General features: G+C 41.8%; 2 protein-coding genes across 4 annotated transcripts; both read right to left on the bottom strand.

The window, feature by feature from the left end:
• Nucleotides 1–6,856: 6,856 nt before the first annotated feature.
• LOC108612710 (salivary endonuclease) lies at nucleotides 6,857–8,545 on the bottom strand. The gene is made up of 2 exons (XM_018005671.2): nucleotides 8,344–8,545; nucleotides 6,857–8,134 (listed from the first exon to the last, which is right to left on the bottom strand). The coding sequence occupies exons 1-2, from the start codon at nucleotides 8,486–8,488 to the stop codon at nucleotides 6,951–6,953; spliced, it is 1,329 nt and encodes a 442-aa protein (XP_017861160.1). The 5' UTR covers nucleotides 8,489–8,545; the 3' UTR covers nucleotides 6,857–6,950.
• Nucleotides 8,546–8,895: 350 nt separating this feature from the next.
• Nucleotides 8,896–11,916, bottom strand: LOC108614511 (uncharacterized). Of its 3 annotated transcripts, none has more exons than XM_089466939.1 (3): nucleotides 11,696–11,916; nucleotides 11,491–11,631; nucleotides 8,896–10,192 (listed from the first exon to the last, which is right to left on the bottom strand). In XM_089466939.1, exons 1-3 carry the CDS (start codon nucleotides 11,781–11,783, stop codon nucleotides 8,967–8,969), a joined length of 1,455 nt encoding a protein of 484 aa, XP_089323065.1. In that variant the 5' UTR covers nucleotides 11,784–11,916; the 3' UTR covers nucleotides 8,896–8,966. The 3 variants fall into 3 exon arrangements, with proteins under 3 accessions (XP_089323065.1, XP_089323066.1, XP_017864158.1); XM_089466940.1 differs by lacking the exon at nucleotides 8,896–10,192 and adding an exon at nucleotides 10,220–10,740; XM_018008669.2 differs by lacking the exon at nucleotides 8,896–10,192 and adding an exon at nucleotides 10,663–11,413.
• Nucleotides 11,917–12,285: the final 369 nt, after the last annotated feature.

Here is a 12,285-nt window from a genome sequence, read left to right as displayed (position 1 = left end):
GCGAAAGTTTCGTTCTCCTTGGCAGCACGATGGGAAATGCACTTTGTAATTCTCATCATGTGTCGCACATGCCGTCGCACAGCACTTATAAACGTCACATTAGAGTCACTTTCTACTGCAAGAGACATTACGTTATGGGTGTGTGTGTGCGTATGCGTGTGCAAGGTATAGAAAGGGGAAAGGGGTCAAAGGACAGGGGACAGGAGACAGGGCTTTTGGCAAGAGCTCGTTAAACTAGAGTTTAAAGGTTTTGACATTAAGTGTACTTGCATTTGTGTGTATGCGATGCGTGTATCCTGCTCTATGAACTTATGTGAGAGTCCTACATTCTGTGAGCTCAGATACGTGTAAAGACATTAACATGTACCGAGACACTTACCCCGAAAAGTTTTCTTTTCAAAATTAAAAACTATTTGAACTCACGAAGTCGCTAAGAGCGTAACTAAACTAAAATTGTTTAGGTTTTTATAAATACAGGCCAAGCATAGGCATGTCTTGTATTTTCATATTTAGTTTCGAGCTATAAATGCACCATGAAATATTCATTTGGAATGGTATGTGCGTAACAGATTTAGTTTACTGCGTTGCGTGCCATGGGCAGTTGGGTCACAGAATTCAGAATGCTACCCATATCATATGCACATAAGTAGTTAAGGGCTTGACGTACAACTGTTGCGCCCCCAATTTATTTGCCCGGAATCGAACCCTTTTGTGGGTGCTCGCATTGTCCGATGGCATATTTAACCGCATGGCCCATAAATCTCCAACTGAACCAGTTTCAGGCAGTCGAAAATAGAACGGAATACATTTTTTATACCGATTCGCGCATTTGCTATTATTTTCTGGCAAACGTCCCTTGAGATCTCTGGGGGATTCGCTCCAACCTAAACAGCAGTTGCTGGCATGCAATTTGTCAGCCCTGCGAGCAGCAGTCATTGCCAGGGTTAACCCACTGCCAGCGGTGGCGGTGGCGGTGGCCGTGGCAGTGCCTTAAAGCGCTCTAATGAATGCCATTGACGAACTCAACTGCCCTTTACAAATCCACATCGATTGGCGCAAAAACATTTCCCCCAAATTCCTTTTCAACGCTTTTCAATTCAATTCAATCGCTTTGATACTATCAAAACCAATAAAATTGGTGTGGGTCAAGTCTTATATATATATACGTGTGTATGTATGCGTGTACATATAGTATGTACATGTTCAAGTTGTTGTATGTTTGACACAAATGTATTTTTGCTTTTGGCTTTCTTTTTTTTTGAGTGCGTGCGGTTTCATCATTGATTGAACATGTTAAGACGCCTCGAAGACATCAAATTTACACTTGAAGTGTCTCTAGCGACAACTGACCCAATTCGGGACAGAGAGCATGGGCGTACACCTATTCCATGTCCACCTAACTTTTGCACTCAATTCACGAAGTGTAAAATGAATTTAATTCCTACGGTTTGCCAATGGTAATTGAAGCATTGAACTTTACCTATTTGAGTGATTTTTTCTTTAAGAATACATTTTTAGAGAATTAATTTTCAATTTGAAATATTAAAAGTTCTGTATTATTATTTGTAATATAAAATTTTATATCCTTTAATATTAATATTAAATAATTAATTAAATTCAATTTATAACATTAATGTAATATTAAGTCTACACATTTTTAAAGTATTACCAAAAAAGACACATTAAATGGAATTAAAATGTACTATCAATAAAATGAAAGATATCAGAAATACGTGAAGTTTCATGACAGTCGCTGGCGTATTTCTTGGAATTTTTATGTAGCTCCTTTTGCCACACGCTACGTGTCTGGCGTCTGCTGTCTTTTATATTTCTGCACACAGTTTTGGTAATCGTTTTACCGCATTTTTGTGGTCTCACATGCATTGCTCAGCGCCCTCAGTGCCTGCAGCTCCCAGTCCCCAGCCTCCGTAGCCCGTAGCCAGAATCCGCAACGATCCGACCACAGCGACATGCCAATTGTGGCAAATGTTGCGGATTTCTGCAGATGAGGCAATACAGGGGAAACAAGCTTGAAAACATGTTTGAAAGCACTGCACACATTGCCATACACAAAATGTAGCAGCAAACTGAGGGGCTCTGCAAAATGCTGCACCTAAAATGACTATTAAGTCGGCTACGAAATGAGCAGCGCATTCACAGCTTTAGAAAAAACATTCTACATGAATAGCTGAATAGAATTCAGCAAGCACACTGGGAGGGCCTTAAGAATATGTTTATCCATTTAGAATATGCTGTTATTGTTCCGTGACACGTTTCAGCCTTTAGCGAGACCTTCGTCTAGCTCTAACACGGGTTCATCTTCATTGAGTTATTCGCGCTTTATGATTCCTTTGACTTTTCACGCCTCGCTTGACTACCCTCTATTTTTTTATGCTCACATTTTATTTTTGCGCTTTTATTTTCTATATGTACATAAATTTACGTCTTATTTTCCTCGACACCTAATTTGTCAATTGACGCTTCTTTTATTCGAGTAGTTACTGCTGATTCGCATCTAGTTTTACTGTCAATTTAATTTAAGATCTCATCTTTGAGTTGTACTAAAACCTCTTCTTATTTTTTGCCTTTATTGGACTATGAATGAGTGATAAATCCGTTTAATAACCTCTAAAAAAGCAAATCGTGACAGTTTAGGTACAAGGTATATATTAGATTTATATGATTCCCAGACGCATCAACAAAAGATGATATAATAAGAAGGTTTATAGCACTTGTTACTGCAAATCTTGTTAGTTTGTTAATATTCCTTAAACAACAACTTCACATATTTATGCTCCTCCTCAAAATATCTAAGGATATGCATTCAGTTTTTACTGCGAAAGTCATTAAGTTTTCACTTCGCATATTGATTTTTGTTATAAAGTCAGGAGAATCACGCCTGCTTTAAGCTGGCAATGGCAAAAATCACTTTAAATTCGTTCCACTTTACACGGTCTTGCCCATTTTTAAGGGCACTTCACTTCACCTGGGCGTAATTTCAGAAAGGGAACAGGATGGGTGAATAAATTGCTTTCTGTCGCATAAAGCCATTACTCGGCACCCAGCACAAAGGGCCACTGTAGGTATGAATTTTAATATGTGTGAATATTTATATATAAAATATTTCATAACTTGAATGAGAGAATGAAAGGGCGACGTCAACGACAAACGAATCGGCCGAGGGCTTGGCATTTGTGATATTTCAGTTGGGGGGGTCAAACAGCCCCGACCATTGCTGACATATTTTCAAAACTCAGCAAGCGTTAATCTAATGCAAATGTATTCACTCTCTATATATACATATACAGATTTCTCACACCTTTTACAGCTGCTCAGATTGATATCTAGACTATCGTTGACTTTAATAGCAGCTATCAATTAGTCTGGGTAACTAGAATGTAAAACCTTAATTCGCACTTGTAGCCATTGTTAATAGTCCATAATGGGCGCATAAAAAAGAAAACTTACACAGCTTTAGTTGAAGCGCACTTACTCTGAAGTATCCCAATCCTGGCAATCCTGACAGGGCACGTGAGCTGTCGTTAGTCCATTAACCAAACAGCTATTGAGGTGATTGCGCACTTCGAACTCGTTGACACTGGCGACAGCGAGCTGAGTGTTAAATTTCACAACGACCCAGGGCTCATTAGCAACATCAGGAGTGCCTTTGGTCTGTAACTGAAGGCAGCTCAGGCAGCTCAGGCAGCTTAGGCAGCTCAGGCAAACGCGGCACTTTCCTAGTTAAACCGAGCCAAGAACTGTGTTAGCCATAAATTCCCTCTTGCTAACAATAAGGATATTAGATGTCACTGTCGTCATGCCTTGTTTGTACGTTGCTTGGAGTCTACAGTTCAGCAATGCAATTTCCACTGCAATGCATTTTCCTTCTCGATTTTCCCTACAAACAAGTAAAATGAAACGGCAATTTCTTGGCCATTTTCATATTGTAGTCATTGCTGTGCGTCTGTGTGAATCTGTATCTCTGTGTGTGTGTGTTCATTGTTCATTGTGTGCACGTACTTTATTCATCTTTTATCCTTCTTGTTATCTGTGCTGTTCAGCTCTGTTCTGCCTCAGCATATCTTGAATTAAATTAAATTCAAGTTATGGGGAATTAACAAAACTGCCGTTAAATACGAGTGGTTGAATCATTCAATCTACTCCAGACCCCAGACCTGACATGAAGCATTAATTACGCCGATTCGAACAAGTTCCATGTTTAAATGAATAATCAAGAAGTTGTAAACCTACACTTGGGAGATACGAAGCACATGATTGTGTTACGCTATGAATTGAATAGGAATTTGCTTCTCATATAACTTACTTCTCTCAACTTAGTTGACATATATTGTTTAATTACTTTTTAAATTTAATGGGTAGCAGAGCTGCGAATCGATAGCAATGATTATTGATTTCAGCTTTTGTCTGAGCTAGAGCGGTGCTTGCACGAACATGTTCGTCATATATATACATATATATCTACTCAATGGCGCTGGTAATACCTTCTTTTGTCTATTTAAGACATTTGCTCAAATCCATTATACCCCTTTTTACCCATTTTCAATGGGTGAGCAAATGGATACCTCAATTTTCCAATATAAATCATGCCTCTTGCATGCGTGCTTCCTGCCTGTCTTGTCGGAGTCCCCGATTCCATCGGCCCGGCGCCTGCCTCTGGGAGCGCCCATTGTTGTTACACATGTAAATAACGCAGAAGGCGAAACTTTATATGCATATCCTATATACCAAGTAGGTATATAGCATACATGTATGACTGTAAGTATGTGTGTGTGTGCTTGTGTGTGTATGAATGTCGGCTATATTATGTATTTTTTGTCTTTTGGGAAACCTACGCACTGTTAACAAAATATTTCAACTTGACTGCCTTTTGCATGCAATGCGGCCGCCTCGGCTCGACTCGATTTGGCTCGAACGTACGGGCCATTGGATCCGTGCAGAGTGGCAGTGTGGCTGGAGGGCTTGTAGTTGCACGGCTGAAGGCGGAAGGAAACAAGGCGTACGGCGCACAGAGCACAGCCGGTCACAGGAAATTATTTATATTATTTTTGTGTTGATTTTTATTTTAATGTTTTTTTTATTCAGTTGTTGCTGTAATTTTTGTTTGCCAAGATTTAATATGCATTTTAATCAAAATAAAAAATGCGTGACCAAAAAGTTGCAATATTAAAAAGTACATCGAGATGAAAACCCACTAACAATGCAACGAACCGAATACGAAAATATAAATAATAATTTCCGTAGTCCACCGCAGGACATAACATATCCTTCATTTCCACACAGTAACAAATAAAAACGAGAAAGGCAAATGAAAAAAAAAAGGAAAACAAAAACCCCTCGACAACAGCTGCGTAAAGTGCGTTCAATTATTTTTTTCGTTGTATTTTTCACTCTGTTTTCATCGGGGTTTCTTGCCACTCTCTCTCTCTCTCCGTCTCTGCACCCGCGTTTCCGCGCAGATAAACTTTCATCAAGTTTTTAAGTCTGTACTGAAACAGAACCCACACTGCTTAGCCCACAACAATTGCCAAAAAAAAAAACAAACAAACAAACGAAAGTCACCAGGGCAGCCATTTGAAGTCATGTCGTCGACCCTGAAAACAAAATCCACTAGCAGACAAACAATGTCTTCAGTTTTTACAATTGTTTCAGCGACCTAACTTTGTTTTGCAGAGAAAGAAATTCTCTTGTTGAATTCAGCAAAAACTGCAACCGCAAGTTGCAATCGATTGAATTGTAAGACCGTTTGCAGCCATATTTGCGGTCTGGGTAAACATTGGGTTAACGATACACCCGTATAATAAATGTCATCAATATGTATTTGCTGTGGCTTTGACGAAATAGATATTCCTTTGGCATTTTGCCAACAAACATCCCGATAAAGGTGACTTAAGGTAACCCTAAATGCCGTTACATATGCAGTTAATTGAGTATATTTACATGTATGTGTGCATAGTTAATCATATCATTCTCTCTTGACTTTACACTAGCCGTCTAACATGTATCCCACATTATTAACGCTCGTGTGACTTTGACACCATCAAATTGGGTCGTCGCTTGTGGTCGAAAAGTTGGCTCACATTCGGCTACCCATTATGGCCATGACTTGTTGGCTTGAAGAAATGAAATAGGTTTGTATTACCTCCATGAAGGCGCCCCACATAACACAATTTGTTCCGCAACATTGATTTAATCCTTTTCTTCTGCTTCACTCAAACACACACAGACACACATACATACACCGCCCACACATATACAGCGCCCATATCCAACAGCGTTGTCGTTTGGCACAATTTCTTAAATTTTCCGTTGCCTTTGTTGCCGTTTTCCGGTATTTTACGTCCTTGAATTCTCTTTTTTTCTTCCTTTTCTTTGCTGTTGCGCTTCTTTTCCGCATTACCATAAATTCTTTTTGCTTTTGCTTCGCTTTGAATTCGGTCCCATTTGAGCTTTCAATACATTTATATTTGCATTTACTGATTTGAAAACGCCGAAACGTACTTCCAGCCGCCTTCCGTACGTCTACAATTCGCTACGTCCGTCCGGCAAGGTGAAGTCGTGTCTGGGTGACGAAAATTATATTTTTCATGTTAGCTGGCAGTAAACAATGTGTGCGTAAAATTTCTGTGTTGACTTAAGAGCTCACTGATATTCCATTATTATGGTGTTTTTTTTCTTGTGCTCAATTATTTGTTGAGCGAAATTAAGAAAAAACCAAAATAAATATCAAAATACTCGGTTTACTTTACTTTACCTTGGAATTCACAAATTACCATGTCTCCATTAATATTCTTGAGTTTCCGAAAGAAAAACAATAAAATTGTTGACAATAACAAAATTTATTATTTGTGGTGTCTACTTTTATTTAAAATTCCCAAGCTTTCGCACACAGTCTTCTGATAATGGCATGACCATGATTTAAATTCAAGATTTTACGACTCCTCTATCAGCTCGTTTACATCTTGCAGCTGAGGCGGCAAATGGCCCACGGCCATTGCCAAATCTGCCACACGACACGCATAGAGATATGCTTTTCTGAGATCTTTCGCCTGCAGCCAGCTATGAAGCGAGGGTACTTCGACACGTGGACAAATAATGTACGATTCCTCTATCTCGCTCTGCGTAGCATGCGGATTATTGACACCCATGATGGCCAGGCCACGACTGGGATTTTGATTATCAATGAGCAAGCGATAGTAGAGAAGCGGAACGGGCAGCACGCCATTGCCATTGCCATTTGCATTGTTGGCCAAATGGAAGGCAGTCTGCTTTGAAAGCGGCATGACACCATAGGTGCCCGTATAGACGCTCACCGAGAGATCTAGGCGAGACACAAGCTCTCGAATTTTGTCCTCTATGATTTGCCAGGGGCCACCATTGAATATCTGCCACTGCGGTGCCACATTCATGTAGTTAAAGGTCGTGCGTTGCTGGCTGGCATAAATGAAGTCTGCTTTGGCTGCCAGGTGGCCGCGTGTGAGGTACTGTCCCTTTGCCAGGAAACTCGACCCGTTCTCTGTGGCATTGAGTCTTTGAAACAGTTCCCCCACTCGTCTTAGCTGCCTTTTTTGTGAGTAGAGTGTGTTCATATCGTAACCGGAAAAGTGGCCAGCGGCACTGAACTTAATGCGTTTAACTCCTCGCTGAAAGAGCGAATTTGCCGGGATCAATTGGTAGGCAGCGTAGAGTGTTTGTAGCTGACTTGCATCGTGGCAGAGGTCATTGGTACGCACAAATCGACCCTCGCTGATGTTGTAGCCCACGCGATACAGTCGAGCCGGCGACAGGTCGTCTCCATCCCCACACGGCTGGCTCAGTCGCTCCACAGTATAGATCAGTGGTGTGGAGCAGGTAAAGTCTTCCAACTCCCATTTTTGCCCGTTCCACTGAAATATGTTGTCATTCAGGCAGCGAACCCGTAGGGATGAGCCGTGCTCAATGCTATCGCCAATCGAAAATGAATTCTCACAATAGAGCTCGATATTTTCATTTGTTGGTATCTCCAACTTTCCCTCTTTATTGGGCAGCCAGTAGGTGTCCGTGTCGGGGTGCAGGTAAAGCGGCTGCTGTTTGGAGTGTGGCAAATCCTTTTGAATGTCCAATATACACGCGGCGCCTATAATACATAGTAGTTAGATGCAAATCATTATTTACAATTTGTAGTATAAGAGAAATTACTCATCACTTCAGTTCACTCTAAGCCCACGAAACTGGCAATATGTATAAGCCATTTCGTTCTGGCTTAGATATACAAAGTGGCTCATTGTTAACTGCACTTTTAAATATTGATTTTGATATTGCTGAATGAGGGCATCATGCACTTACCGTCTTCAGCTGCCCCATTCGCTCCCACAAGATCTTTGATTATTTGACCCACTTCTTCTGCTGGCCTAATTGCTTCTCGTGCTCGAATCTCGTTCGTTGACGCGAATAACAACAAAGCGATCCAAAATATATGCACGCTAGCCATGTTCTGCTCTCGAACTGTCTCGTGCGGCGTCTGTTTACGTATTCAATTAGTTGTGGTCTCAACAGGTGTTTTTATACACAGCTTTAATTTTCTCTTTCCCTCAATCTCTCTCTCAATCTCTCTCTTCTTTGATTCTTTCTTTACGTGTAACTCTCTCTAAACCGGTTATCAGCCAGAATCTTATGATTCGTAATAGTTCTGCCAAGCATGAATGATTGCTGTCATATTGAATACACTGTAATATTGTTTGGTATTGAAATAGCAGGAAATTTCTGTAACCTTTATCTAGCGTTTCACACATGATATTTACGAAATGAGCTTAGCCTTTCAGTTGTTCAAAAGGCTACAATAAATAATTCAGAGAACTTAACTTGTTAATATAGTAATCGATTTAAAACAATTAAAAATTGTGCTATGCAGTTCAAAGTTTGTATATTTATTTTCTTACAAATTGAATATGTGATCCAGCAAAAATTCTTCACCATTCGGTTTCGTTCCTGCGACGTTTTGGTCTTTGTGAGGTATCACTGTTTAAACTGTTTACGGTGACACTGGCATCCACAGAGGCACCATCTGGGCTCTGATTAAATGACACTTGAGTCATGTAGGCGCCAGAGTTATTGTTGCTCCATTGTCCATTGCCGCCTCCCATTGTGCCCATTCCCCTGCCTCCACCCATGCCTATACCAACGTGCCCGTGGACTATTCCAGGGCCACACATTCTACCATAGCCCATTCCACGCATGCCGTTCCCACCCATTCCATAGCCTTCCACTCTATTGCCACCGCCCTGCTGGTTCTGTTGGCCAGCATCTCTTCGATTGTTAAATCCATGTACATTCCTTTTCTTTCGATAGGATGAACTTGTGCTCTCAAGCGTTTCATTTGTATTTACACCGTTTCCATTCTTTTGATTCATATTTATTCCATTACCATTGCCGTTATTACCATTAATTAATGGACTAGGATATCCAGGTCCACACATTGTGTAAACCCGTGGACTCTGTCCACCAGAGCCCATGCCCATTCCTCCATTGATATTGCCACCCCTTCCGCCCATACCCATTCCCATTCCCATTCCATAGCCTCCATTTCCATTACCACCCATACCGTTACCACCCATACCGTTACCACCCATACCGTAACCATTTCTTCCCATTCCCATACCCATTCCACCCATACCATTTCCGTTGCTATTTCCATTGCCTCCCATTCCGTAGCCACCCATGCCATTGCCGTTCCTTCCCATACCCATTCCATTGCCACCCATTCCATTGCCACCCATTCCATTGCCACCCATTCCATTTCCATTGCCACCCATGCCGTTGCCACCTCTACCACCATTGGGTCCCATTCCATAGCCACCTCTACCACCCATACCATATCCATTGGCATTTCCATTGCCTCCCATTCCATTGCCACCTCTACCACCCATACCATTCGCTCCCATTCCATTTCCGTTTCTTCCCATGCCCATTCCATTGCCACCCATTCCATTTGGATTTCCATTGGCTCCCATTCCGTTGCCACCTCTACCAGCCACGCCATATCCATTGCCATTTCCATTGGGTCCTACTCCATTTCCACCTCTACCACCCATGCCATTTCCATTGGCTCCCATCCCGTTACCACCTCTTCCATTTACCCCCATTCCATTACCACCCATCTGTCCAGCTTGTCGCTTAAGCCTTCCTAATGGAAATCCTGAAAGCAATTGGGATAAGCATTAAAAATAAAATATTGTTCTGAGGATCAGTTGACTTTTAAGCTATTTATTTATCCGTATGAGTTGTAATCGTAATTATTGTTAACATAATTGTAATTATTATTATTATTATTGTTGTTGTTGTTGTTATAATAGTCATAGTTGGGAGTCTGAGGGCTGTATTGGTTATTGGGGTAGATGCCACTTGGCCCATAATACTGATTGTAATTGTAGCCCATGCCTGAAAAACTGCCCACACCAATGGGCAGGATGACAATTGGCAGCGGAGGCGGAGGTGGAGGCATTGGCACTGGAATTGGCATTGGCATTGGCATGGGTCTGCGTTTTACCGGAGGATAGTACACACGACCGGGAATGGGTGCCGGACCAGGAAGGGGTCTTGCCATGGGCATGGGCATTGGCATTGGCATTGGCATTGGGACTGGCATAGGCATGGGCATGCGTCCAGGCATATAGACTTGTCTTGCGGTTACATTATGCAGTGGGTAAGACGATTCGAATTCCGAGTCAATGAAGTCTGGCGAATCTAGGAAGATGAATTGCCAAAAGAAAAACAGAGAGACTGATCAGGAATAGTAACTTGGTATTGTTTCGGGCAGAACACCTGAAACATACAGCAGGAGCAGGTGCACAAACTATTTGCCACTAAATGGATATGTAAAGCAAGTAGTTGCTTGTCGATGCGGTAGGTCTAGAGGATCGAGCAAGCGGATACCCAGCTGCCAGTCTGGGATAACAGTTGTAATAGCACGGCGGAGTTGGTGGCACTAGCTGCGGTCCGGAGGCGGCCCGTGCGTTGCCGTAAGGGGGAACTGATCTCGAGACGGGCATGTTTGGTGGGGGCGCATTGGTGCAGGCGTATGGATAATATGGACTAACAATGCACGGCTGTCGCCAGAGCTGTCTGTTATAATTGAGATTGGGATTGGAATTGGGATTTGGCATGGGCGGCTGGGACCCATCCTGCACAATGACCAGAACGTTTGCCTGTCGCTGATCGGCATGACTGGCCCCTGGCATTGGCCCAGTGACTCCATCAAGGAGCTCAAAGCCATTGTCCCTGTCTGGGTTCGACTCAGTGTACGGCTGGTGATTCAAATGGAGCGTGCTGGTGCTGGGACCGGAGATGGGTGCGCTGATGCTGCGAGTGTTAGCTGTGGTGGATGTGGTGTCGATCATGAACCGATTCAAATGCTGATCTGAAACGGTTCAGGAAAAGGGTTTGCAATGAGTGCGTGCCGCTAGACGGTGAATGGGTTGAGTGGGCTTTACACACCTGGGCTACTTGAACGCTCGACACATTTCGGATATTGGCCACAGTGTTCGCCATCCAGTTGATCCTTTTCGCATGCCACGCTGGTTAATATGCATCGTTCAGTGCCGACACAACTAATGTCGCGACAGTCGCGTCCAAACTCTGACAAAGTCAATGAAGTTGTTAAATCATTGCGACCCGATTGCAGGCAGTTTCCATCACTTACTTTTGTAGGCATTGACATGGGCTGTTACGGCCACAATTATGGCCAATAGACAACAGGCTATGTAGCCGACTTGCCACTTTATAAACATGACCCAGTTGCTTCAAGTACTTTTGATTTGATAACTGAATTCTCTTCTCAATGTGAGCTTCGTTTTATATGATTTGCAAGCTATGCCTGAATGATTTTTAGCATTTAGTGTGCAAATGATTTAAGCGAAGCTTGCTTGATTTAATTAATACCTAAAGATTAAACGTGGCAATTCTGATAGTTATGGGTGATTTAACAGAGTACTCTAGCTAAATTTTAAACTTATTTTGTGCATAAAAAAGGCAAATGTTTAGTTGATTTACAGACATAATTAAAACATCAAATGCCATTGACTTTTGATTTTAATGAACGCGAGACGTAAACGTTTAGAGATTAGATTATCATAGCAAAAAAATTAAAAAAAAAAAAAATGTTTTTGTTTATGTTACAAAATCTAAAAGTGCTGATATGCCTTGTCAAGCCGAATGAAAATATACGGAGTTTCGGCTATGCGAAACGTGTGACACGTGAGCAATTGTGGAATGATAATTTAAAATATTGCT

Source organism: Drosophila arizonae, chromosome 4 (assembly GCF_054131065.1).
Source record: "Drosophila arizonae isolate 15081-1271.41 chromosome 4, UAZ_ARI_1.0, whole genome shotgun sequence".
NCBI classification, from domain to species: Eukaryota; Metazoa; Arthropoda; class Insecta; order Diptera; family Drosophilidae; genus Drosophila; species Drosophila arizonae.
This window is presented reverse-complemented; position numbering and strand designations above follow the sequence as displayed.

Excerpts from the sequence above, each read along its gene's own strand:
- LOC108614511 (XM_089466939.1), bottom strand. The coding sequence starts at position 11,783 with ATGTTTATAAAGTGGCAAGTCGGCTACATAGCCTGTTGTCTATTGGCC. Across the intron at positions 11,632-11,695 it reads CCATGTCAATGCCTACAAAA|AGTTTGGACGCGACTGTCGC; the intron begins GTAAGTGATGGA and ends TGACTTTGTCAG. Across the intron at positions 10,193-11,490 it reads CGAGCGTTCAAGTAGCCCAG|GATTTCCATTAGGAAGGCTT; the intron begins GTGTGTAAAGCC and ends AATTGCTTTCAG.
- LOC108612710 (XM_018005671.2), bottom strand. The coding sequence starts at position 8,488 with ATGGCTAGCGTGCATATATTTTGGATCGCTTTGTTGTTATTCGCGTCA. Across the intron at positions 8,135-8,343 it reads GAATGGGGCAGCTGAAGACG|GCGCCGCGTGTATATTGGAC; the intron begins GTAAGTGCATGA and ends TATGTATTATAG.